Source organism: Xiphophorus couchianus, chromosome 6, assembly GCF_001444195.1.
Source record: "Xiphophorus couchianus chromosome 6, X_couchianus-1.0, whole genome shotgun sequence".
Lineage (NCBI taxonomy): Eukaryota > Metazoa > Chordata > Actinopteri > Cyprinodontiformes > Poeciliidae > Xiphophorus > Xiphophorus couchianus.
In genome coordinates, this window is record NC_040233.1 from 11460309 (window position 1) to 11488245 (window position 27937).

Sequence of the window (27937 nt, forward strand, 5' to 3'; positions counted from 1 at the left end):
GAGGAGATGCCTGCACAATCATGTCTGTTTTCTAACAGAACTATCTGTTCTTGTCTCTTTGTCTCTTTCTTCTCTTCAACTTGTATCCAATTCTGGGTATTTTTTCTGATTATTTTCTACTCTTTTTTTTTTTCGTAAGACTTGAATTACGTTTACTTTTCATGGAATAGTAGTGAATTCACAGCAAGAGCTGACTTTTTTTTTCTTTTTTTCTGTAAATTTGTTGGAATTATGGAAAACTATTAACTTTTGCCCAACTGTCTCTAACTTCTTTGAAGTAGGGGGATGTGGCCTGTGAAGAATCCATGTAATGATGTTACTCATTAAGGACTGGAGGTTATGCAGCAAGTTTATGAGTATTTATTAATCCTTCTGTGTGTTTGATTTTAGAGTTTGAGTGATATGTTCTAGCAGTAAACAGAATAAGCTTAGACTCTTTTGTTTTGCCAATCTATAGGATTTCATTTTAGACGTTTTCAGTTAATTCCTAGTTTTAGAAGATTATTTTTTCTGTTAATTTATGTTTTGTTAAATTGTTTTTTTTTTTTTTTTTTTCCTCATACAGTACCTTGCAAATGTTATTATATTTCATCACACTGCAACCACAAACTTCAATGCATTTTATTGTGATTTTGTGTAGCGGAAGGAAAATGGTTTCCAAAATTTCATAAATTAAAATATGAAAAGTGTCTTGTGAAAATGTATTCAGTCCCCTTCACTCGGATGCCCCTAAATAAGATCCATTGCAACTACTTGTCTTCAGAGGTTACCTACTCTACAAAGTAGCAGAGTCCGCCTGTGTGTATTTAATATCAGAAATTAAGATGTTCTGTTTAAGCCTAAGCAGTTTTTAGAGAACAAGCAGCATCATGAAGGAACACAAAGATTGGACAGAGAGAAAGTTGTTTAGAGGTTTAAGACAGGGTTAGACATTGAAGCATCTCACAGAGCACTGCTTAATCCATACCCTGTAAATGTAATTGATAAGCGAGAATTTTTGGCAAGTTGAAAATTGATTTTCACACACACTCTTTATCCGTCCAGACTGAATTTGAGTAATTTCGCAAAATGGTCACGACATTTATTCTCTCGATCTACACGCCATGCTTCAGATTTTTATGTGTAAAATATTTTTAAAGCCATGTGTCATTTTCCTGTAAATTCATAATTATCTACTACTTTGTGCTGGCCTATTCTTTATAAGAACTTTGAGGTTTGCGGTTGTTAGGGTGTGTCAAAATGTGAAAAAGTTTCCCTTTGCAAGGTACTGTTGGCTTCCTGTAGTGCTGAGTTTCTAGATTGTTTCTGCTCTTCCCTTTCATTCTCTCCTTTCATCCAGAGATGTTTGTCTGTTTCTCTCTCTGTTTTGTTTCCTGTGCTGTGACCCTCGGGTATCTCCCCTTTTTTTCTTCTCTGTTCCTCCAACATCCAGTTTCTTCTAGCCATTTTATTTTTCTATCTTTTTTTTTGTTATTTTGTTTCTCCTTATTTTAGAAGCATCTGCTTTCTGAATGGGCCTGACTCTGGTATATAGCCGTGTTTTTAAATAGATCCATGTGTTTTCTTCTTCCTCGCTCCTCTTTTCTTCCCCCCTTCTTCCCTCCTTCCCCCCACAAACCCCCACCTCTAATCCTCTCTTTATCTCCATCCCCCACCCCCTGTCTTTTTCCCCCTCCTCCTTTTCTCTCTTCTTTCTCTTCATTCTGTCCGCGCCCTGATGTGTAGGAGCTTCAGATACATGTACATAAGTTTATTAACTTATAAACATGCATATACTACCTCACATATCTCTCTCTCTTTTTGCTCGCACTCTTTCATGCTGTCTTGGTGTTCTTTACTTAATGTCTCCAACGATCACAGCACCTTTTTCGGACCCTTTCGACCCACTCTCTGTCCACATTTCCAACTCATTTTGACGACACACTGTTATCAGTTATTGATCCTATGTATTGTACAGTATCTTGTTGTACAATGTGGCTGTCCTTTGCTACATTGCCTGTCATTGTCTGGAAGAGACGCAGAGCTGCCTCTGTCTTTCTATCTTTCTCGCTCCCTCTCCCTCTCTCTCTTTCTGTGTGTGTCTCCACTTCTACCTGTCTCTGTATTGTCTTGACTTGCTTCTCTCTGTCTTCTTCTTTCAGTTCTTCGTTCTCTTCTTTGTGTTCCTCCACCATTTTTTATTCCTCTTGAGTTGCCCAGGCATGCGAGTGACCTATGACTTCAGTCTCTCGCTGCGTCTCCCCTCTGATACGTAGTCAGGCGAGCTCTGACAGATGTAGTATTGCATATAACTTTGCTACTTTGCTTGTTCTCCCTCACATCAGGGTGGGAGAGAGGGGGGACACAAATAGCAGTCAGGGCCCTATTGATCGGCCCCTCAGTGATGCATATTCATGCTCTAAAAACAGCCCCATCTGCGGCACAAGTGCCTCGAGGCACAGAAATTGCAATCAAGTAAAGTTTCTCTCTGAAGTCTCCGGATAAAGTTTAGAATGGCTTCAAGGAGGGAGATAAAACGAGAACAATGCAGCTGAAAGAAAAAAGGAAGCGCAAATTCTATTCAGGAGAAGAGAAACTGACTATAGGTGTCATGTCCTGGTTGAAATGAAACTCAAGAGTTTGTCACAATATTATTTTGAGTAGGCAGCTCACTCTGAACGGTTGAGCTTAACACAAGATTTGTGTCTTTTTGTTGAAATCATCAGTGCCATAAAGTAATTGGGACTAAACTTGAAATATCCCTTTGTAATTTTCTGTAAATCCCTGAAGTTCATTTTCCCCCTTCCTGTTACCTCTCCTCTCTCTCTCTCTCTCTTCCTTTTTTATCTCTTCTTCCCTCACTTTTTCTCTTGATCTCCTACTCTTTGCTTTGCTCTTTCTTTCTCATTCTTTTTCCCCACCTTTCCCCTCCTTGCTCCCCCTCTTCCCTCTTTTCTCCTCCTCTGCCTCACACTTTGTACCCCCTTCCCCAACCCTTCCCCCTGCCCCCATTTTCCTTTTTACCCCGGCTCTCTTCCTCTCCCAGTGCGCCGCGTGCCCCCTCGTTTCTCTATCTCACCCAACAATCACGAGATCATGCCTGGGGGGAGCGTCAACATCACCTGCGTGGCCGTGGGTTCGCCCATGCCTTACGTCAAGTGGATGTTGGGCACGGAGGACCTGACCCCGGAGGACGAGATGCCCATCGGACGGAATGTGCTGGAGCTCAACGGCGTCCGGGAGTCGGCCAACTATACCTGCGTGGCCATGAGCAGCCTGGGCATCATTGAGGCCACTGCTCAGGTCTTAGTCAAGAGTAAGAATCCATTTGTAATATTTTTTTTAAAATAGGCATTGTTTTAGAATGTGTTTTATTTGTCAAGTACACATCCTGCAGATTTGGAGATGTAAAGATTTCTGATTTTCTGTATCCCAAAGAACAGCACGAGCCAATTTCATATTTTTGTTTTTTTCTTGAAGCTATATGAGGCCCTTCTGAAAAAATTAATATGCTCTAATTTATCAGCTCTACAAGCTGGAGCAAGTTGCTGCTGCTGAAATTAGAAATTTGAGAAACCATATCATTAGAGCTTAAAAATAGTTTAAACCCTGAGTGCACCATGAGTCATTATTATTCTTTGAGGATTTCACCACAAAATACAAACCCCAAAAATACCACCAAGTTATGTATAAATAATGTTTTCTAATTGTGGGACTTATGGATTTTCAGTTTCATCAACATATTAAGCTACTTTGTCAGCTGTAAGCATTGAAGGAAGCTAGAATTTGAATTTCAGATTAAATTTAATTTAGAATTACAACAATGACAATTTTGTGACCTGTTTTTTCACCTTTTTTGACCCACAAAAACTGATTTTAGTACTAATTTCAGCTAATTTTAATTTCAATTTACAATATCATGTTTTATAAATATTCTTCAGCTGTAATATAAGACAACATTAGAGGCTAAAGACTAACAGAAACTGTGTGCAGACTGGAAAATTATCTTATTAGTTTTCAACAGCAGAATTAGAATTCCTTTGTAAAAATATTGTAAACACTAAATGTCTAAAACAAAATAATGCCTTCAGATATGGCGATAATAAAGATATAGAATGTATATAGCATGGGGTAAACCCAGCGAAATCGTTTGCAATAACTAATAATCCTGTCTATCTGCTGATGTTGGGATCCACAGCTTTACCAAAGCCTCCTGGCATGCCCATCGTCACAGAGACCACAGCTACCAGTGTCACCATCACCTGGGACTCAGGCAATCCCGACCCCGTGTCCTACTACATCATTCAGTACCGGGCCAAAGGGCCAGACAGCAAGTATGAGACGGTGGACAGCATCACCACCACCCGCTACAGCATCGGTGGACTCTACCCCAACACTGAGTACGAAATACGGGTGTCGGCCTTCAACAGCATCGGACAGGGGCCGCCATCGGCCCGCGTGGAGGCTCGCACCGGAGAGCAAGCCCCTGCGAGCCCCCCGAGGAACGTGCAGGCCCATGTCATCTCTGAGAACACGGTGATGGTGCGCTGGGAGGAACCAGAGGAGCCCAATGGACAGGTGGGGCATTTTGAACTTTGAAGCACTTCACACACTTTTTTTTTGTACTTTAGAATTATTTATTTAATATTATCAAATTAAATACATTTAAATACTTTACTTTTCTTTTTTTTTTGCATTTCTGAAGGTATTAGAGTCTCCATTAAAACATGTTGCAACTTCAGTGTAAATATGTCAATTGAGATGTATTTAAAGCATTTAATCTATGTCAAAATGACAATAAAATTACATACAAGTTCCTGTTTCTAGTACTTTTCAAGTAGAAAAACAACAGTGCTGCTTTAACATTTATAACACTGGCTTTTGGCAAGCTGGTTAGAGAGTAAATGATGTGTGACAGAATTATTGACTGCTTACAGTCTATTTCATCCATGGTTATGTCATTTTTATATGAACCTGAACTAACAGAGATTAAGTCTGACAATGTGACAATGTTACATGTATATATATATATATATATATATATATATATATATATATACAGTATATATCAGTTGAGCAAGAAATTAAAGCTTAGAATTGATTCTAGTTCAGAAACAACAAGTACTCTGCCTACTGACAGAAGAAACATTTGGCTCTACTGCCAACCATGGTGACTTTAAGAGAAGCATACAAACTGCTTCACATTAAGTCTCAGTGGCTCTGATCTAACCATGCATCCCCTGGATTTTACTGGCACCAGCCACAGAAATCACAGTGTGATCTACATACATTGTTACAGATGGAAGTTAAAGCATAAATAGCGACGGTCCAAGGAACAATCCATGTGGAAAACCTGCAGACACCTTCATAGAAGTTAATTCACAATTTTCTGAATGTTTTGTGCTATTGGTATTGATTTGCTGCACTTACAAAGGAAAACCAACCTGATTAAAATAGGGATGAAATACTACACCATATGAAGAGGGTCTTCATAGAAAAGTCTTACCTTTGCTTACTGTGAAGCTGTTTTGCAAGTAGCTGCATTTTAAAACAATAAAGAGGCCCATTTCACATCTTTATTGGGCACTTTTGTCCAGCTTGCATGTTCACTTACTTTCTGAGGACCATGTCTTGCCAAAGATTCTGGTCCCATAAGTCTCTTGCTACTTTCTCTGCTCTCTAAAAAAAGAAAGGGTAATTGGACTGTCCACTCTAAGTTGAGAGTGCTCCCTCTTGAGGCCCATTTCCTTTTTCAAGCCTACCTAACTGAACAGCGGGTTCATAAAAGCACAAGACTGAATTGAGTGCATATGGGGATTATGGATAATAAAGAGTAAGCGAAGGGGAGGTGGGAGAACTGGAGGTTTAGGGAGTTGGCATGGCAGAGAGATTACATAAACTCTGACCTACCTACTGTGTTTCCAAAAATCCCAAATGGCTAGAGGTGCAGTTATTACATCTTAAAGGCCAGAATCAGCTCATTGGTTTTGTCAATTTTCCTTTTCACTGTGGCCGTTGTATAAAATCTCTTTGTAAAAATGGCATTAAGCACACAGTAAAGCACCATATCATCTGGACTAAACACTGTAAAGTAAACCAGATGACCCCAGCCATTGTAAAGTCTGGCTCTGTTAAAACATGGTATTATGGATTATCATTGTAGAGTGACTGAGGGATTAGACCAAATAATAAAATGTTGTCCCTGATAACCTAAAAATCAGATTCTGAAGCAGAGGCCTCAGTTATAGTTGCTGCTCTCTCCGTTCCTTTCTAGGTGAAAGGCTATCGTGTATACTACACCATGGACCCATCCCGAGCCATTAATGAGTGGCAGATACACAACGTGCAGGACAGCGTGATCACTACCATTCAGAACCTCGTGGCCTCAGAGACATACACCATCCAAGTCCTCGCCTTCACCTCTGTAGGCGATGGCCCTTTTTCAGATCCTGTACATGTGAAAGTTTTGCGTGGAGGTAAGTGCCTCAATTTCAAAACCATAATCAATCCCAGGTCTCATCTGATGTATTGGCTGATATATTGACTGGTGCCTGCAGATATAGGCAAGTACTAAGCTGGATTTGTCAGTAGAGGTTTAAAGATCAGAATTTCATGTTCTGCATATCAGTCATATATTTGGCCAGTTGGATGGACAGTCATTGTCCTTACTGTTCATACTGTAAGTCTGATTGATATCTTTAGTGGCTGGGATGCTGGAGTGCATGTTGAGTGGTGGTGAAATTGTGCAAAGGTAAAGATAGGACAATGTCTGATAAATGTTGGTTAAGCATGGTCAATATTGGTATTACAATTTTTATTCATAGTTTTAGAATTTAATGTTTTACAGACATTGTGTAAGCTTAGTATGCACCACTATCTACATATGATGGAAACATGAAAATTGCATACACACTCTGGTGTAGTCCATTTCATCTAGCACTCTTCACACTTCATTGGTGTCCCTGATGTCAACACTTCATAAAGCAGACTTTTACCAATAGGACAGGACTTATTCTGCTTCTATGACATTTACAAGGTTAGAGAATAGAGTGGGACGGATCTTTGATCACTCCCTTTCACACAATATCTCTAAATCATCCAGAGTACTGGATCATCTCTTATGCTTTTTCTCTTCAGCTCATGCCACTGGGAGAAGGTTAATTTAGAATCTGGTGAATCCTTTCTATGTCATTTTACTACTGAAAAATCCACTGCTGGCAGATATACAGCTTTCTGACAGAGACAACATATTTTTTTTAATTAAAATCTTTTGATATTTCAAATTTCTATGATGTGTTGCACTCTAAGCTTATCAACCGCACTCTAGGCATCATTTGTTTCATGCCAGATACACCTGCAGTGTTTGCGGCTTAAAAAAAGATCAATATAAGTCTCATCTGATCAAAGTGATCAGTTCAAGTTAAAGCCTCAGCATTAGCAAACTGTGCACATTTACATACAGGATGGCCAGACATAATACTCTTTTTATCCATAACATGCCTCCAAAACAAACTGATTTGCATGTAAATAGTATACAAGGGTCACTATGGAAACTCTGTGATCTCAAAATGCCAATCTTTAACAATGAACTATTGACATTTTTTATGTCTCTTACCATTATGCTCACTGTGCATGATGGCCATATAAACCTGAGTCTTTTTCCCGCTTTGTTAGCCACACATATGGACAAGTTTATGCATTTACCAATTTTCTTATGAGCAAAGAATTTTAAAGAATGCCTGAAAGTAATAGAACATTGAAAAATGTAGACTAAGAAGGAACTTCCAAAGACTGTATGGAACAGAAACTTGAGAATAGAGAAGTAGAGAATTTACAGCAAAACAGAAACTAAACACACAGTGACCAAAAACTATAGTACAGCCAAAATAAACCAATAAAAAAAAACCCTAAACAAAACACAACTACAAGAATTTGACCAAAACACAATGTTTCAGAGATCGAAAGCAGATATGAAAGACCACACAAGAGAACAGAAACAACCAGACTGATCAAAATAAAAAGATAAAAAGAATCTAAAAACTAAAGGATCAGACGAATGAAAATAAAGCAGCACAGTAAACAGGAGATGTGAGGAAACGTATAACTTTGACTCAAAATGCATCATAAACCAAAACATAGCAGAACAAACACAAGATGCCGTTACAGTCTTTTCAAACACTCTGATCACTTTAAAAGTAGTCAGGCATTTTGTACAGAATACTAAACTCAGTTGATTTTCTTCATTTTGGTATTAGAGGTTTTCTTAAAAGTGCCAATAATTGCACCACCAGTGATTATTATTAGAATAAGTTTTTTTTCACTGAATAAATTAATTGAAATTTAAAGGCTCCCGTTCTTCCACATTTTGCAAGGTGAAAATTAATCTTCTTAAAGTTCTTTGCACATCGTTAGCATGGGTGCTAATAAGTGTGGAGGCCTGTTGTACAGAACTATTTGATGAATCTTTTCAGGATATTGAACTACCAGAAGAATAATCATAGTTTGTGTTTACATTAGAAAGATACCTGGTTGGAAGGGCTGAGGCCTTACTGGGTGTGTTGTCTGGTCCTGCTCAGTTCCAGGTCAACCAGGAAAGTTTAAAGTCGGGAAGGTGACAGACACCAGCATTGAGCTGACCTGGGAGCCTGCGTACACCAAGGAGAAAATTGTCAACTATGAGCTTCTCTACAAGCCTGTCAAGTTTGGCAGTTTGGTAAGCTTTTTTGCTCACTTGTTTTTTTGTGGACTTTGTGCCATCGTAGAAGTAAAGAGGTGAGATAAAAGGAGGAAATGTAAGAGATTAACCCGGACACTCAGCAGGGTTCACCTCTCTGTTCTCCGCTCACAGGAGAAGTTGACCTTCGGGTCGAGGAACTCTTACACCGTCGAGGGCCTGAAAGCGAACACCGAGTACTCCTTCTCCCTGGCCGCCATCTCCAACAAAGGCATCGGCGCGTTCACCAATGAACTTGTGCAGAGGACATCCCAAGCCAGTATGTCCTTGTTTCACTAATTTTATATAATATGCTCACACAAGCACCGCAACGAGCGCCTCCTGCACATTTTAATCGTGTCATATTTACCTCCTTGGGAAATATTTTCTGCCTCTCAAATCACACGCTCACACATGTCGCCGTTTCCTCAGCTGCTGACCTGATAAAAACCTGGAAACCATCTCAGAATCTCTCCATGTGTCTCCTTTCTCATCCCATCTGTCCACCTCTCCCTCCTCCCATCCATCCGTGCACCTTTAACTGTGTCTATCTTCCGCTGAGCGGCCTCTCTTCCCCCACACAGCCAAAACAACACGACAGATGGAGACAGAGCAGCAGAATTATGTTTTTGTACTTTTATTTCTTGGCTATCTCTTCATTTCCTTTCCTCTGTCAGTGTACAGTATAATGCATTTTTGAGAGGCTGAAACTTTCTTCCACTTACTGACTCGCAACCATTGGTGTGTTAAAGGACGGTCACTGGCCTGTTACGATGTCAGGTAAGTACCATGTAGTTTATATTTTACCACACACAACACTTGGATTCTCTCCCTTGTCTCTATTTCTTTCACTTTTTTTATACACAAACACCGATAGCCGATAAGGCTCAAAACGGATCCACCTTGTTGCTCTGCATTCAAAATCCCCTCTGCCCTTAAGAGGACAAAACGATAAACAAGAAATGGAACCAAGGAAAGAATTCATAAAGTCGCAGCGGTGATTAAGTACTCTAGGTTATCTCTGACGTGGTAAGTTTTGTTATTTTAATTATTTAACAATAACTCAGCAGAACGGTGACTGTTCGCTCCCCTTCTGAAGTGACCTAAGTGGGTGGTACACTAGAGGTGTCAAAGCGGAAGGTGAGGGGAGGGGAGGGTACCTTGGATAAAGAGAAAAGAAGGTGCTTGATAAGCAGACTGTTTCGTGCAGTAGAATTCATTTCCCAGGGAGGTTAGGTGTGCTTTGTTATCGCCAAGCTTTGGTGCACATCTAGATTGTCCCCCGAGGCCAGCAGAACAGTGGCTGTACGGCTGAGTGAATAGATACTTGAACCTGTCAGCTGTGACTGTTACACACACACACGCACACGCCGACACGCGCACACAGAGCTGAGCTGCACACCTCAGGAGATCAAGCACAAGCCTGGACACCTCGCCCATGCTTTAGCCTTTGCATGTGTGTTAAGGTGAGTGATGTCTGTTGTAGTGGCGGAAAGGTGTGAGAGTTCTTCATGTTTTCCTTTTTTATATATATATTCCATCCTGACTTCCTGTCTTAGTGCCTTTCTTTTCCAACCTGACTTCTAAATCATTTTGGCACTGTGTAAGATTGTTTTAGCTTGTTTTATCTCCTTGTTGCAAAGCTTAAGACCTTCCCCTTGTCAGAGCAGGAAAGTCTCACCACACTCTATTATCCCAAGGACTCAGGGATTATGCTGCCATGGAGGCTGCTGTTGGGAAATGTGTATAAATGTATGTGTGTGTGTGCGTCTGCTTCTGGGTGGAAAGCTGTGTGTCACTCCTTCAAAAGGAGAGAATTTATTTTTTGTTTTCATTCTCTTTTTTTCATTCATGAACCTGGACCCCTTTATGCCACCAGCTACAGCCAGATGATAAAATAATTGTTGGCTATCGGATGTGCAATCTTCTTCCATATAATTAAGTTGTCCACTTAGGATCAATACTCTTGTCTCGGGTTTATTTCATTATCCTCTAAGCCTAACATTATGCATTTACATTATGCTGTAGCACCCCTTTTCTTTTTCTTCTGTTTTTTTTTTACTTTCAAGCCTTGCAAAGTATTCATACCTCAAGTTTCAGCCTTTTATTTAATTTGTAGGGATTTTATGTGATAATGTACACAAATGTGAAGTAGAAGGAAAATGACACGTTTTTTTTAAATTTTATCTATCACTGAAAACTTGTAAAACTTAGTGGCACTACTATGTATTCACATGGGCTGCATTTGGTAGCACTTTTGTTGCCCTGCAGCAGGAAGGTCCTGAATTCGAATCCTGGCCAGGAGTCTTTCTGCATGGAGTTTACATGCTTTCCCTGTGCATGCATTGATTCTCTCTAGGTACTCCGTCTTCCTCCCACTGTCCAAAGACATCATTAAAACTAAAATTTGTTTTTCTAAATTGTCCTTAAGTGTAGGTGTGTGCATTAGAGTTTTGATCTATAATCAATACCTGGGCCGGATTGCGCCAACATTACTTTCTTGAAATTAGGGTTAGTCTTTCCTGGTGCGTTTTTAATAAGGCTACTGTAGATAAAGCACAGAGAAAAGTAAACTAGAATGCTCAATGTAGAAAGTGATGCTACTTATTCTAGTGTACATAGAGATGTAGGTCATTTACCTGGTTGAGGAAATAATGAAAGCAAATGCAGAAGTTGGACTGCAATAAGTGCAGAGCACTGAACAACTAATTCACGTGTGGCTTCGCCCTGCTCTGCTCCTATCAGTCACACATCCAAGTGACTCATCCAGCGGTTGCAACAAGCATCAAAATGGAGCTGGATGATGTCAAGCAAATCCTAAAAGCAAGATAAATTACACTACTAAGCCAGCAGATTGCAAAATCTGACTGGAAATATTATAAACTGCTATTAGTTTCAAATAGTAAAATATTTACTTTGGGCTCTGGCTTCTAATTGGAGTTATTTAGTCAAGTTGGATTGGGCTCAGACACAATGTCTATGGGTCTGGGCTGGGTTGTAAAATTTCAAGGTAATGTTGAAGTCAACTTTTTGTAGATTGTAGATGACATAAACCTGAGTAGGAGGTTCACCTACCAGCAGGTCAATAACCCTAATTCATATTGATTTAGCCTAAAACAATTAAAGCTAATGCAGAAAACTGGTTTAATGTATATGTTCCTTCCACTTTACAATTGTGCTCTACTTGGTGTCGGTTTATCACACAATAGTAAATCTCAGTAAACACATTAAAGCTTGTGGTTGTAAACGGACTAGATACAAAAAAAAAATCAAGGGGTGTTGATACTTTTCCAAGGTGTGTGTTCTTTATTTCAGTTCAGTTTACTTTCATTTCTTATTGTTTCCTTTTTTTTTGCCCTTGCTTCCCATCCTTTTGCTTATGATTTTCCCCCTCTCTTACTGTTTTATTGTTCGTTTGTTTTTTTTCATATCCTAAACTCTTTGCCAATTTGCTCCCTTACCTCTATCCATCCAAGAGCCCTCAGCTGCACCTGAAGGTGTGTCCTGCGAGAGTGTCAGCTCCACCTCACTGGGAGTGAGCTGGAGGCCGCCTCAGGTGGAGGCCCAGAATGGCGAGTTGGCAGGTTATGAGCTCAAATACCAAAGGGTTTCTGGGACAGGAGAAGAAGAAGGAGGAGAAACTCAGGGCTTTGAGGTGGATGGGCCTCCCATCACAGCGCAGCAGACACAGATTGTGTTAGAGGGCCTGGAGAAGTGGAGCTGGTACAATATCACTCTGGCAGCCTCCACAGCAGAGGGGACCGGACCCAGAAGCCCGGCCGTGCTGTGCAGAACACATGAGGGTGGTAAGAACGTGTGTCACTGATCAGACTTAAATGGTATTGATTGGTTAGCTGTTTATTTACTAGTTAGGACACTTTGTCTTTTTAATTAACTCTGCATTTGCGTGCGTTCTGCGTGTGCTAGTTCCCGGCGCCGCTCCCCGACAGGTGGACGTTCAGCCCCTCAACTCCTCAGCTCTCCGGGTAACGTGGCGCTCTGTGTTGCCACGGTTACGGCAAGGCCAGATACGGGGGTACCAGGTGCACTTCAGCCGCACGGAGAGCGGTGAATCACGCACCCTGCCCCGAATCAAAGACCTTCTATTGGATGAATCCCAGGTGAAATCGCCATTTCAAAGATAAACCAACGCTCATCTCTAATATCTATAAACATTTTCCTTTTTCCCATCTAATCTTTTGACTCACTCCTCGTCTCGGCTGCCTACGGGGGCGTGCTTCTTCTGTGTGACAAGATGGAGGAGGATGATTCGACTCAGTATGTGAGTGCAGACTGCCGGTCGTTTTCCCACAAGGAAATTATAAATGAGCTCACAAGCAAATCCATCCAACAGAATTAGTCCCAGACTTTAAATTCAGTTCTTAAGAAGGATTTAATCAAATCCTCTATTATCTAATTCTATATTTGTTTGTTCGGTTACTTTGAACATGTCCCAAAAAATAGATCATTTTATGTTTAAATAAAATGGTGTAATTAATAATACTTTTTCCAAGAACATACACCATTTCCATCAGACTGGATATGAATTCGTATATAAAAAACATAAAAATGCACATTAAAATACTGATACATTGAAACTGATAATACATTGTAAAATATTTTGATAATTCTTCATTTTGTTATTACATCTCCATCACAATGAGATGGATAATCTAGATTAGAATCTAATTGAAAAGTTATTTTATTTCAACAATTTATATTGAAAACCTATGTATTGACACTAAACTGTGTGTGTGATGTGCATTAATAACACACAATTTAAAGTGATAATATTTGGCACCTATTGAAAAACCCACAATTCTCAGAAAGGTATAGTTTCAAAAAAAATTTAAAGAAAGATTTTTTTTACATGTCATGTGGAGGACTGCTGACTGTGGAACAGTTCGCCACTTCTCAATGCTGATAAGCCACAAAAATGTCACTGCTCAAAAGGTTTGGTGCGTACAGAGTTCTATATCCAATCATAACAATGGAAAGTTAAGTGAAAGGAAAAACATTGCTACAAAAATTGGGGTACAACTAACAGGAAGAGCCACTGAGTTGAGGAGGTTGTTGCCAATCAATTTATTGTGATGTATATACAGACCATATGTCTGTCAACAGACATTTGTGCTTATATAAAGAAGAACATTTGTTTTGTACCTTCTTTGAGAAGTTTTGCATTTAATTCTGTCTGCAAACTTGCAAAGATAATAGTGTGATGAGTGAAGAATGCAGCACTTGAAGTGATTTAGAGATTGGGAATTATAAATCACTTCAAAATTGAAAATTTCAATTTTCAATTCTGAAAATTGTTTCAGAATTGAAAAATATTTTAGATTATTTATTGTATATATTGAAATGTGGTTCCCGGCAAATCTTATGGTTTATTATCGCATGTTGTAATTTATTTTATCTTAGCTTTCCATCTATTATCTAAATTACTTTAAAATGTACTTAATTAGTAAGGAGAAAGAGTATTTGAAAACAGTATTGTTTTGTTTCAACATAGTGACAACTTGTGTCTGCTGATGTGTACTCGCGTCATATTTTTTAACAACTAATCACTTTTTCTGTAGAAAAGAGGTTCGGTATTTAACAGTGCGTTTTCCTCCATCAGGAACTGGTTTTAGGAGGTTTGAAAGCAGAGACTTTGTATTCTGTCTCAGTGGCTGCATACACCACCAAAGGGGACGGAGCACACAGCAAAGCTAAGCTGGTGCAGACCACAGGGATTGGTAAGCATATGTCAACTATATAGCGCTCTGGATTTAGTAACACATTCAGGAATTGATCTTACAGAAAGCTGTGCCGTAAATAAACAGCAGATCAATGCTAATTTCCTCTGCAAGATTTACATGATACATGGTTTTAGAGTGCATTTTACAACCGATTTTATGCTGCCCACTCTGCAGTGCCTGGCTCTCCGTCCCTGTGGGTGCGTCCGGGATCCGGCTCGTCTGTGGTGGTGAGGTGGTCTCCTCCGCTTGAATGCTCCGAGACAGGTTCTGATGGCCGGGTGGCCCCAGTGGAAATCCAGGGCTACCGCCTACAGTTCGGGCTGAAGAACACTTCTTTAAACGGCACTGTGGATTTCCAACCTCAAGAGAGAAATTTCACTGTCAGAAACCTCTCCCCAGGGTCCTCCTACATCTTTGTCCTCTCTGCGAAAAGCCGAGCCGGCTACGGAAATGCAACGCAACAGGAAATAGCTGTTCCCATGTGTCCACCCTCAGGATACCCTAAAATAATCGATTTTGTGAACGCTACCTGCTGCTCCCTCCAGTTCTCCTGGCTGCCCCCCTCCCCAGACGAGTGCAGCAACGCCGTCACAGAGTACACCGTAGCTTACAGAAAGGCTTCCAACTTGGGCTCCTCTGCCCTACCAGCCTCCTCTGCTCCCCCTTGGCTCATCACACTTCCTGCAAGTGAGTCCAGCTATACCATCTTGGGCATGAATCACAGCACAGCCTACGAGGTGCAGCTCAGAGCCCACAACCAGGCAGGGCCAGGCCCTTTCAGCCCTGCTCTGTTGTACCTCACCCTGGCCTTTGAAACAGGTAGGGCTGGCCGTGGGCCTGGGGGAACACCTTTCAGCTCCTAAGCACTGGTTCAACTTCACTTCTCCCCTCATCGTGGAGTCCACCTCCAGACACTAAACTAAAACGAAGTCTGGGCCAGTTTTTACAGGTCCACCTTTCACCAACTCACACCCCGAGAGAAGGAGTTCTGCAAGTCTCAGAGGAACACAACTGCTCCCACCCCTTAATCTCCTTCACTCACTCACTTGTACCTTCATCACCTACCCTTCACCACCAGTGGAAGCAGGCTCATAGTTAATGGATGTTTGCCTCAAGAGCACTGCTTATCACAAACCCTCAGGTAAAAGTCAATACTGAGCCCAGGGTGTACAGTATCTACAAGAGGAGGTGAGTGTTTAGTCTCATTTGAAGTGAAAAGTGGCGCCTGGTGCTGTATCTGCAGGTAAACCTTTTTCTTATCTGATAGACCTTCACTGCCACCTTCTCTCCGAAGCCTTGCTGACATGCTGAATTCTGAGTAGAGCCAAACACGAACATACAGTCTGACAAGTGTGGCATGTCACATTACTGCAGCCGATCTGTCCGTTACTTACTTTTTCATGTCATCCACTCTCCTCATCACCTGCCCATCCTCTTAACCATCATGTACTCCTCTCCGAGTAACATTTTCCACCTCAGCAGGTTTGCACGGGGAACCTGGAAGATCCTCGGATTTCTTTTCATTGATATGTGATAAGTAACCATTGTTTTTTTTTGTTTGTTTGTTTTGTTTGTCTTTGTTTGTTTTTTCTGCTTGCATCCTAGATGTGCCGAGAAATTTTTCTGTCAATCTGGCCACCAAGACCAGCGTCCTTCTCACCTGGGATTTTCCAGAAACCAGCAACCCCTACCGCTTCATTGTATGTCCTAACCTGGTGCTAGTTCTATACATGTCAGAAGACATCAATGCACCGTCTGGTACAACACAGTAGCTCAGATAATTGTAGAGGGTCTATATTATTTAATATGGATGCTAGTTAAGTTACACATTTGCCATTTCATGCCTGTGTAGAATTGGTAGCTTCATATCTTATTGAATACAAAATGGAGTCAGCTATTTTGGGCCGATTTGCACCACTCCTACTGTATATCACACCATCCAAGGGAAATGGTAAATGGAACAATACAGAAGTAGCAATCAGCACATTTTCTCACTTCACTGTTTGTTTCAGACACTCCTGTAGGAATGTTATGCAACTTCTACTGAGTTCTATCTGTTTGAGGCAAACATTAGTGTATTTGAACTTCTCATCTTTTATACTCTTACTTTTTATTTTTACATTAGAGCCAACTTTACATTTATCTTGTATATCCCAACGTTTCCACTAACATACCAATGAAGATAGTCCATGTGCCACTAGTGTTTTGTTTACCACAGTTTTAGGATTGTGGATTTGGCATAGTGTTGATTTACTGATTTACTGCTTTGACTAAAATCAACATGTACTTTACCTATTCTCAGTTCAACAACTTTGCTATTAACTGCTAATGATTTATGAAAATAAATGTGTTTGTAGTTGGTTTTAAGAAAACGTTTTGTCGGTATTGGTTAAAATCAGGTTTGCTATTTTATCCTACTCCGTGACTTTACACAACACAGTTATAAAGCTACAGCCTTAAGCAGTAGTGGCATAGCAACAAAATCTAACAAAGCTGCACATTGTCAAAAAATCACTCAGAATTACAAAATATATATCTAAGGTTACACAATGTTTGACTGAAATACAAAGAAATTAGAAAATCAATTTAGTGTTAGAGCCCTAAGCTATCATTAGTCTTGTCATTTCAATACAGGAGCCATAACTGTTATTGGTGATTCCGGTAAAGATGTGGACAAAAGCCCTAAAATAAATGGCTTTTATGGAGATTTGGTGCCCCAAGATGCCTCTCTTTACTGTATGCACTCAATAGATGTTGAAGCCAGATGAAAACAGGATGTCTTGTTTTTCATCGTTGTGGTTGTTTTAAACCTTTTAGGTTTTGTTCTAGAGGTCAGCAGCTATTTTTTCTACCTGCGTCCTGACTTATGAAGATCAGTACACCTTTTTTTTCAAGCCTTTTAATACATCTTTACCAGGGGTACTAATACAGTAAATGCGGAGGCTGTTGTATAGAAATGTTACATATTTAACTGCTCCCAACATCCAGGTGGAGTACAACCGTCAGAAGATGGAGGTGGACGCACGTTTGAAGAAGGCAGTCATTCCGAACTTGCAGCCAGACACCAGCTATGACTTTAAAATCACGGCTCCCGAGGGCAACATGGGAGGCCTTCGCCACCGCATCACAGCCAAAACGTCCCCACCAATCACCATTCGCCGTCCTGAGATCGACCAAAATCGCCGTGAAACCGAAGCCACGGTCACCATCATCCTGCCGTTGCTGGAAACTCGCACTCCTGTCAAGTACGTTTTTCAGAGTTTTTGCTCAGAACAGATTTTATAACAAACTATACATGATGAGAGCATTTCATAATGCTGACATTGGCCTCAAATTGATTTATTTCTCTTTGTTTCAACAGGAACATTTATGTCGTTGTGGTTCCATTGCGGAGAGCCCGCGGCGTCATTAGACACCTGAAGAGTCCAGATGAAATGGACCTTGAGGAGGTGAGAACCCCCACATTAACAGCACCAACTGACCCAAAAACAGACAAAATTCCTTCTCCAAGAACCCATGGCAACAATTAGCCATTTTAACAACAACATATCAGCCTTAGAGTTACGTTTTTCTGCATTTTCCTTCTCTATGAAGCTTTTGAAAGACATCAGTCAAAGACAGAGGGATTCTCGACAGCAGAAGCAGGTGGATCTAAGGCGGGCTTACATCACAGCCCGTTTCACACCTGAAACCCTACCAGCCTTCTTCTCGTTGGGGGACCAGCTGGACTACGGGGGCTTTGAGAACCGTGCTCTAGAACCGGGCCAGGAGTACGTCTTTTTCATCCTGGCTGAACTGAACTCCACAACAGGGGTACGAACGCCACTTTCTGTTGTTTCCGTGCCTACAAAACATTCCTCTCTCCTTCTTGCCTGCAGGTTAACACTATGAGTCGTGATCTGCAGCCGCACTGCTAAAACTATATAATTCCCGTTAGTCAAAGTGTGATTGGCAAATGCAATAAGTCTCTCACACTTCCATCACTAATAAAGGGGGAGTTTACTTACACTGGCAGTAGAGGAGATATTTCCTCTGTGCACTGCTGGCATGATAGTGCATTTCAGCTGGAAAAAAACCCATACATATGTATATGAATTATAATAGAATTTCAAATTGAACAAAAGCCCAAAGGATATTTTGCAGAAGCTCTTCAGAACCAATACAAATGCAGCAGTTCAGACCTTGGAAAGAGTAGGCCGTCCCTTCATGTTGTAACATCCTCACATTAAATTAGTTGTGTCTGGTTAGTCCCATGCAATCCTTTGCAACAGTTCTGTAACAATACAAAGCCTAAAAAATAGTCCGTCCCTTTTTAGCATAATCGCACACTGAAAAGAAAAGAAAAATCCACCCTGTGATTCCAGTGCATATATTCTCAGGGAAGAATCACAGTAAAAACTGCTTTAACAATATCTGCAGTGCCATAGTTATTAGATTAAATAACAAAACTATTAAAAGCATCTAAGTGAAACATTTTTTGCTGTGTCATCTCTTCACATGGTCTTTTTTAGAGTGTAGAATCTTTTTAATTTATTCCCCATGTCCTCTTTTTCATGGCATGAATGCGATGCAACTCAGATGTCAAAATGTAATTAATCAATGAAGGAAAGACAACAAAATGAGCCAGGTCAAAACAAGGTAGAAGATATAGCATGTATGAAAAATCTCATTCTTATTGAACTTTAGCAAAGAATGACACCTGCTACATGGGAGGCATGCCACACTTTTCTGTCATTTCAATGCAAACATGACAGGTTTCCTGAGAGATTGAGCATTTCGCCAACAAAATGAAATAAACAGTTTGTGGGAAAGCGCCTCATTCTCCTTGTTTTCATTGGTTGAGAATGTGTCATGCTGTGGGCCGGTTTCCCTTCTAAAAGCCTTCAGGCTTTATAGAGAGTGTGACATCACTAACTTTTTTAATTACCAGAAGGTCTTAAATAAAAATCTAGTTGCCTCTGCCAAAAAAATAAATAAATAAAATGTTAGGTGAAAAATGTTTAGCTTACCATAATCTTGCCACTTTTGGATTATGGAGATGTTTTATATATGAATGCTTCGACCAAATGTCTTCAATCATTAAATACTGTGTATCATTGCGCTTTAAGATTTATAACAGGTAGTAGATGTCTGACACATCATTGTGATTTGTACACAAAAGCTGAATGGCCTCCTTTAAGTGTACGGAGAAACAATCATTTAATGATCCTGATGTATAAATCTTTACTCGGTCTAACCCCAGCATATTTATCCACTCTCCTACATAGAACTGTCAGTTCTCGTTCTCTACGCTCCAATAACATTATTCTTCTGCATGTCCCATGCTTTCGAACTGAAAAAGGGAAGCAGGCATTCAATGTGTTGGCCCCCACAGCGTGGAATCAGTTGCAGTCTGAACTTAAGATGTCGGAAATGATTTCACTGGACTTATTTCGAGTAGTACTTAAAGATAGGCAACAAGATTCTATGAAACAGTGTCGTTGTTTTTAAATTGTTTTTATTGTTTTATACTTATGCATATGTATTAATTGTTTTTATCTTGTAACCAGGTTGCTATGTATTGCAAATTTTTTTGCCCAGGTCCCTCTTGAAAATGAGATCTAGATCTCAACGGGGTCTACCTGGTTAAATAAAGGAAATAAAAAAATAAAAATAAAAAAAGTGGGATAATCATCTAAAATAAATGGCTAAGTCAACACAGAAATGCTTGACACAATGCTTGACCTGACACAAAATGAACCATTTATATTTGCCACCTCAGTTCCCAGTGCTAAATCAGATTTAGACTAAATAAATAATTTAATAATAATTTTTTTCCCATTTAAAAACTAGATTTTTCTAATGATAATGACTGCAAGACTATATGATTATAATAAGAGTTGGATTGATATCAAGGTTTTTAAGACATCTTCATTATTAAGTTTAATTCTTACATTTTACTTTTGTACTTTTTTATATTTTGGTTTTAGGTGAATGCAAAAAGACAGTATTTTTCTGACAATGTTCCTGTGATGTTGCTGTGCAGAGGATGTATGTGGCCAGCCCTTACACAGACAAAGTGATCGCCCCGGATTCAGACCCCCAACCCTTCGATGCGGGCGACGGACTGATCTGGGTGGTCGGACCCGTTCTGGCTGTGGTCTTCATCATCTGCATCGTTATTGCTATTCTCCTTTACAAAAAGTGAGTGGCAGAGCTTCATGAAAGACAAATGTCAAGTTTTCAACCACAGTGATGACTCATAGCGTTGGTTGCACCGAGTAAATGCCAAAGCAGCTTTGATTCTCATAGAGGATGAAACTGGCTTTAGTCTACGCTTTTCTTACATGGTAAAAAACTTCTCTGAGTGGGTTTTCTGTGTGTCGTCATTCAGTTATTTTTCACACTTACATCAAATACACAATCCCAGTAATTTTATGCAAGAGTTGTCTGCAGAAAGATGTCTGTGTTAGCGACGGTTTTTAACCTGAATAAATACACATAAGATGTGGCAATGTAGGCTTATATCAGCAGGAGAGTGTGTTAAGCATGACAGTGTTTTACAAGAAGCAACGCCACTGGTCAGTGTGTTGCAACAATACTTTCCCCCCTGAACATTTTAACATTTTGTCACAGTACAGCCATAAACTTCAATATTTTACTGGGGATTTATGTGATAGATCAACGTAGCGCAGTGCATAATTTGAAAGTAGAAGCAAAAGTTTACATGACACAGATGTGTGGTCATAGTCTGGAGATATTTTTGTCTTTTTATTGTAAAAAAAAAAAAAACTCAACCTCAGTCAAACTGAATCTAGAGCAGTTATGAACAACAATATTCAAGTTCTGCCACTGGTTCTATGTTTGCTTGTACTTCTGGTTGTGTGTTTAAGATCATTGCTCTGCTGGAAATTCAAGCTTTGTTCCAGTCCCAAGTTATTTACAGCTTTGTCAGGTTGTCTGCCATTACTACTCTGTAGTTAGTCTCGTCTGTCTTTACATGAACTCTGAGCATCGTCCCTGTCTCTGCTAAAAAAAAAAAAGTTGAACCTTTGTGGGATGTTTCCCTCCTTGTGTAGATGGTGTGTTCAAGTTCAGGTGCACAATTGGCTTTTGAACATATACACACTAATTCAACAAATTAGAATATTATTGAAGATCCATTTTGTTGTAAGAACCTTATCACTAAGTCAAACACATTATATAGATTAATTACAAATGGGTTGATGTTTGAAAGTCTTTATTTCTGTTAATAGTGATTATTTCCTAACTCTAACCCTTACAACTAATGAAAACATACAATTTAAAAATAGAGTCAGATCAATAAAAAAACTGAAATGCCGGCTTAATGAGAAATATCTTTCTTGAAGGTTGTTACTGTCCAAAAAGTACTTTTAATCTAACAAACAAGACTCATCAAGACGTATATTCTAATCTACTGAATATGGCTGTACAGTGTTCCATTTTTTCCATGTTTTCTGTGGAGGCTTGTGGCAAATTGCAAATGGGACTTCCAATTGCTTTCTACAGTTAATTTCTACTTATTAATTTCCGCAAGTACATGCCGTGGAGTCATGTACTCCTTCTTTAAAGGAGTACATGACTAATATTTGGCCTTTAAAAAAAATCTCCCACCTGAGCTGAAGCTGAGTGGATTCTGCACCTCCTCCAGAGTTACCAAAAGCTTATTTGGTGGCTTGTGATTATCAATATTCCATAGCACACCTCTGCAGACTTTACACAACATCTGTACCTACAATATGATTCAATTGCACTCAATTGGAGCGTGCAACAGGTTGCTCTGCATTTTATTTAGGGGTATCATGGTAGTCTGAATACACATGCACACCAGCCTTTGCAGATTTTACTTGTAAAAAACTTTGAAAAGCATGTGTTAATTTTATGAATTACTTTGTGTCGGTCTGTCACATAAATTCCCAATAAAATAAATTGAGGTTTGTGGTAATAACAAGACAAAATGCGGTATTAATGTTTGCAATTCACTGTAAAATATCTTGCACTGCACCCTGTCTGCTTACAGCTCTTGTTTATATTCCAACCAGCAGATGTGTTTACTGCTCTGCCTCTTTCATCCAAACGTCCAAAATCCATCAAATTTGTTCCAGTCTAGAAGTCTGTCCAGGCGGCAGACAGCCGTCAAAGCCCGAGCCCCGCCGCACGCCTGTGATATGTGCTGCAAGTCATCAAGCTTTTGAATACTAATGCAACAATATTGATTCATCTCTCTAACAATCTCTCTTGTTTCCTTCCTTTTCTGCCTCTAATTATTCCGACCCTCGCTCTTGTTTCACGGGAAGCAGCAAACCTGACAGGTAAGATTAAACCGATGTCGGACTCTTTGTTCTTTTATAACCTACAGCAATTACATGCTACCGTACGCCGTACTGAGAAATGGAAGAAATCCGTAAAACACAGCGAGAGCGTTTGCACTTTTGATTTTACTCAAGTGGAAACGCTAATGATGCTGAGTCAGACTGGTTAGGTGTAATAGCTGATTTCTTTTTTTTTTTTTTTCCTCCCTTTACCGGTGTCTGATCAGCAAGCGCAAGGACTCTGAACCAGGAACCAAGAGCCTTTTGAGCAACGCGGAGATGATGGCTCATCACCCGACAGACCCCGTGGAGATGAGACGCATCAATTTCCAGACTCCTGGTATGAGGCCTGCGCAGACATGCGCTCTGTTTTTGCATGATGAATTCAACTTCCAAGGGCTCATTTAGTTTAATTCATAAATAAAACATTCATGCAGCTAATTTTATCCACTGTGAAAAAAATAAAATAAAAAATGCAGACATGACTTCAAATGAACAAAAGTTGCGCCCCATTGGAGCAGCTCATACCTGGCAGCTTCAAGATCAAAAATGGCCGCTGCCCAGGTAGTACAGTCAGTGATTAGTCATGTCTGAGTCATAACGTTTGTGTCAAAAAGTCGCATCATGTCCGTCCGCCCACGTCCCACATGCCAGGCTGCCGGAGAGAGGCGTTGGAGCTCCTGAAGTTAAAATAAAATATGTGTTGTTGGTTAATAGTGATCATTTGAGAACAAATAATTAATTTCTTGCCATATATGTAGAGATCTGAAAAGCACCTTTCGCGTCTAAGGATGCTTCCTTTCTCCTGCTTTCCTTGACTTTGCATTCAAGCAACATGAAAGCGGTTAAATTACGCTTCTTGTTCTGTTTGTGGCTGCAGCTTACCGCTACTACCGCATCTTGTTTTGAGGAGGTGTCAGCATCTGTCAGCCTGGAGAAAGGTTACCTGCCAGCTTACAAAAAAAGGTCAAAAAAGACGCATTCTCTTTTATTTAATCAATAGATAAAAGCTTCAACTCTTCTATTTTTACATGTTGTCGGGAGGCAAAGAAAACCCCCGCAGACCTCATCGCCTCGTCTCTTACCTTTCATCACAAGACTTTTTATCCTCCATGTGTGGCAGCAACCTTGAGACTCCTTCCTCGCCCACTCCTTCTTCTTCCTCTCCTCCTCCTGGGAGATTTGTGCTTTTGAGACGGCTCCGCACCGCTGAAACTCATCTCCAGCAGAAGCCATCCGGCTGTGTCCGGGGGTCGCCGTGGTCGTGACGGGAGCAGGATTTGTCGTGGTTAACCTCTGCAAGGGAAAAAAATCATTTCGGTCATTTCAAAACCGGAGAAACATCCAGGGCGCCTCTGGCTCGGGTTAATTTTTAAGGCGGAAATGTTGCCTTGATTCATTGACGTAGCCGCTCGCCATTTTTTAAATAAAGATAGATTGCTCTAGCCTCACTTTTCTCTCGCCAGCTGTGAAACAAAATTACTGAAGGAGCCAGAGGTAGCTTCCTTTATGTGCTTTCGCTCAACCCCCCTAATTAGGGTGCTTTCTGTGTTTGTTTTCTCCAAGTCACCGCTCCTCTAAACATGGAAAAAGCAATTTATCAAAACAAATAAAAAATAATAATAATTCCCAAACAAAAGACTCGCCTCACTTCGCCCTGTCCTCGCACATGGATCATAATTGATTTTCTGCCTCAGCGTGCTTCTTAATGGCATGTGATGTCGCCGCTTTGTGTCATTATCCTCACATTGTTGCATAAAAGTGAAGCGGATCTTCAGTAATTTGGGTTGTTTAGTTGAATACGGCCTCACCTCTGACCCCATCCGTGTAACGCAGGAATGATGAGCCACCCTCCCATCCCCATCAGTGAGCTGGCTGAGCACATCGAGCTGCTGAAAGCTAATGACAACCTGAGACTCTCCCAAGAGTATGAGGTGAGTAATACATCATCATTTCATATGCATAAATAAAGAAGCAGACAACGTCCTTGCTCTTTAGAGATGTGAGGCCTGATGTGCCTCCGCCTCATAAACCAAATGTTATTGAATGCTTATCTGTTTGCAGGTTCTATGTTCATGATTTATTCAGCGACATGATTTATTGTGGTTACTTTCCACTATGCCGTTCAAAAACAACAAACAAAAAAATCATGCCATTTAAACTATTTTCAAATTTTAAAGCAATACAGCAACAAAGTTCTACAGTTTTTTATTTGGTTAGATCAACAGGTAGTAGTGCAAAAGTATGAAGTGGAAAGAAGATGATTTGTTACCTTCACATTTCTTATTGCAAATAAAAGTCTAAGTTTGGTATTTGTGTGCGTCGCCCCTGAATTAGCACCTTCTAGCGCCACCTTCTGCTGCAGTTACAGCTGAATGTCTTTTGTTTCCAACAGCTTTACACGTCTGGAGAGTGCCTTTGTTTCTTTTTTTTGCTGTTGTTGTTTTTTTGCCAGCTTTTCTTTATTCCTACTGAAAAAAGCACCATGATTATAGGGAAAGTGCAGGTTGAGTTTTCCGCCACACATTGCATTTTGTATGCAAAAGTTACACTTTGGTCTCATTTGAGTAGAGCACCTTCCTTATGTTTTCCTTGTTCTCTTTGTGATAAACTGCAAATGGGACTTCTTATTGCTTTCTTTTTTATTCTGCCACTCTTCAATAAAGGCCTGTTTTGTAGACGGTCTCCCACATGACTTGTGGCACAATTTAAACAGCACTTCTCATGCATTTCCTTTCAACATTAGTTAATGTCTCTCTCTATAAAGGCTAGATTTGTGGCATGCACAACTAGTAGTTGTCTTCTTGACAGGTTCTTCCACCTGAGCTGTGGATCTCTGCAGCCTCTCCAGAGTCAACTACAGGCCTCTTAGCTGTTTCTCTGATTCATGCTCTCCTTTCCCAATAATGCCTTTTTAATACCTTTTGTGTATCCATGCGTTTCTTTATGATTAAAGAACCTCATTTTTGTTTTACTTTTTACACTTTAGAACAATGACCAACTTGAATCTTAAAGTGGGGTATTATCAATCGATAAAGTTTCAGCAACAAGGCAGCTCAAAGTGCTTTGCGTCATAAAAACCACAAAAATAAAAAGTCATAAAGACAACATACAGTCACCAACTGAGAAACCAGTAACAAACATTAGATTTTATTATGTATTTTCCAGACACATAGTGCCATTTTATAGCACAATCAAGTAACTTTTATCTTTAGTTGTTATAAATAGGCTGTACATATCAAACATGACTTAAAATAATTTGATGCCTTGAAATTGGCCTCTGTCACTTTAAGAAGCTCCTGCTCTTTCCAACAATCATCACAACAAATTTGCTCAATTTTGCTGTTAACAACCATTCTTAGGAGCGTTGAACTGAAGTAGTTTCTATGATGAGATTTAAACTTTTCCTCAACTGCATCCCTGACTTATCTGCTGTTTTTGTTGTTCCACAAGAAACTTTTTGTTCTCTAATGTCGCTTTTGCAAGCTGTTATTTGAAGTGGATTTTATTTATGTTATACAGGTTTAGTTTATTTTTCTCAGTGATTTTTTTAAAAACCTTTTTATTAGCAAGTCAAAATTGAAAAATAAAAATACAATACCGAAAGAAAAAAGAACAGGATGAAAGTAGCACAGAAATAGTGGGTTTTATGTAGAGGTAATGACTGTTGCTTTTTGCATATGAACAATTTTGAAAGCATAATTTTTTTTATCCTTCCAAGTCCCCATGATGTTCTCCTTGGAATACTCTATTACACAAAATCACAACATAATCTGCTAATGTTTGTGGTAGAATCGTGAGAAATTGTGAAGAGAAAATGTATGAATTATAAATACTTTTGCAACATATTGGGACCTTATCTTGCTCTTTTAATGAGTGTATCCGTTTTCTCTTCCAGTCGATCGACCCCAGCCAGCAGTTCACCTGGGAGCACTCCAACCTGGAGGTGAATAAACCCAAAAACCGCTACGCCAACGTCATCGCATACGACCACACCCGAGTCGTTCTGGCTCCCACAGACGGTGAGTTTAGAATAGAATAGAATTACTTTATTCATCCCAGAAGGGAAATTACTTCGCAGTTACAGCATAGAGACAAGACACAACAACAACCACCACTGAGTAGCAGTTGTAGACAAAATAAAAAATAAAATAAAATATAACATGCTGTTAATATAAAAAGCAACTTAGAGCAGTCCTTGCAAAGATTCAAAAAATGCAGATACAGTATGTATATGTAAATATATGTACAGCAAGTGTGCCACAGTGCAGTTTCATCCAAAGACGGCAGCCAGGGGCAAGAAATGTCTAACAGGCAAGAGTCTGAACAAATCTGAGCTCACTGCGTGAACTTGCAGAGGTTTTCAGAGGGAGAGGGTGAGTGAGCGGCGTGATGGGTGAAATCTGAAATTTGCAAACACTGCTGAAGACCCACCGTGTGCACTGGCATGAAACTCACAAACACCGGCGAGTGCATTCGAGTGCAGCTGTCTCCTCTCCAGAAACAAGAAGCGGGCGAATGGACGGGTTTGATCTGAGACTCATGAATCCGCAGCAGAGCGCTGCTTGTTTTGCCGTCGCGGCTGCCAGAAACAACCGTTTTGTTTGATTGCTTGATGTCATACAAGGAGGTTAATTTAACGCGGCACTTATGCAGATTGCTGCTTTTATCGAGAGCCTCATGAGGGGTTTTGTTCACAGGTATCCTGGGGAGTGACTACATCAATGCTAACTTCATCGACGGGTACAGAAAGCAAAACGCCTACATTGCCACCCAGGGGCCCCTGGCGGAGACATTCGGGGACTTCTGGAAGATGGTGTGGGAGCAGCGAACCGCCTCTGTCGTCATGATGACGCGGCTAGAGGAGAAATCTCGGGTTAGAAAACCAGGCCATTACCCAGTGACCTAAATGCACAATTTGCACTGAAACACATTGATCTACTTTACCTGCATTTAAAATTTCCATTTTATTTTTCGCTCATGTGTTTATACCTCTGACAGATCAAGTGTGATCAGTACTGGCCAAGTCGCGGCACGGAGACATACGGGATGACCCAGGTCACGCTGTTGGATACGATGGAGCTTGCCACTTTCTGCGTCCGCACTTTTTCTCTGCATAAGGTAAAGCGTTTTGCTCACTTTCGACTTTACCTGTCCTTCATTTTGAATTATTCGCACTAAAACCTTCTTCA

General features: G+C 40.2%; 1 protein-coding gene across 12 annotated transcripts in view; it reads left to right on the forward strand.

The window, feature by feature from the left end:
• ptprsb (protein tyrosine phosphatase receptor type Sb) overlaps nucleotides 1-27937 on the forward strand; it is a 97315-nt gene that overhangs the window by 58463 nt on the left and 10915 nt on the right. For 4 of the 12 annotated variants that reach the window (XM_028020130.1, XM_028020131.1, XM_028020138.1 and 1 more), the window contains 21 exons: nucleotides 3026-3295; nucleotides 4178-4557; nucleotides 6254-6455; nucleotides 8556-8692; nucleotides 8828-8972; nucleotides 12169-12498; nucleotides 12620-12813; nucleotides 12948-12974; nucleotides 14313-14430; nucleotides 14608-15252; nucleotides 16039-16133; nucleotides 17422-17678; nucleotides 17795-17882; nucleotides 18028-18246; nucleotides 20459-20616; nucleotides 22734-22745; nucleotides 22973-23085; nucleotides 24582-24679; nucleotides 26644-26767; nucleotides 27446-27621; nucleotides 27747-27866. In XM_028020130.1, coding sequence (XP_027875931.1) covers nucleotides 3026-3295; nucleotides 4178-4557; nucleotides 6254-6455; nucleotides 8556-8692; nucleotides 8828-8972; nucleotides 12169-12498; nucleotides 12620-12813; nucleotides 12948-12974; nucleotides 14313-14430; nucleotides 14608-15252; nucleotides 16039-16133; nucleotides 17422-17678; nucleotides 17795-17882; nucleotides 18028-18246; nucleotides 20459-20616; nucleotides 22734-22745; nucleotides 22973-23085; nucleotides 24582-24679; nucleotides 26644-26767; nucleotides 27446-27621; nucleotides 27747-27866 — 3908 coding nt within the window. Of the gene's footprint in view, nucleotides 1-1725; nucleotides 1741-3025; nucleotides 3296-4177; nucleotides 4558-6253; nucleotides 6456-8555; nucleotides 8693-8827; nucleotides 8973-12168; nucleotides 12499-12619; nucleotides 12814-12947; nucleotides 12975-14312; nucleotides 14431-14607; nucleotides 15253-16038; nucleotides 16134-17421; nucleotides 17679-17794; nucleotides 17883-18027; nucleotides 18247-20458; nucleotides 20617-22733; nucleotides 22746-22972; nucleotides 23086-24581; nucleotides 24680-26643; nucleotides 26768-27445; nucleotides 27622-27746; nucleotides 27867-27937 lie in introns of all 12 variants that reach the window. The other 8 variants (XM_028020134.1, XM_028020136.1, XM_028020135.1 and 5 more) reach the window with 3 other exon arrangements.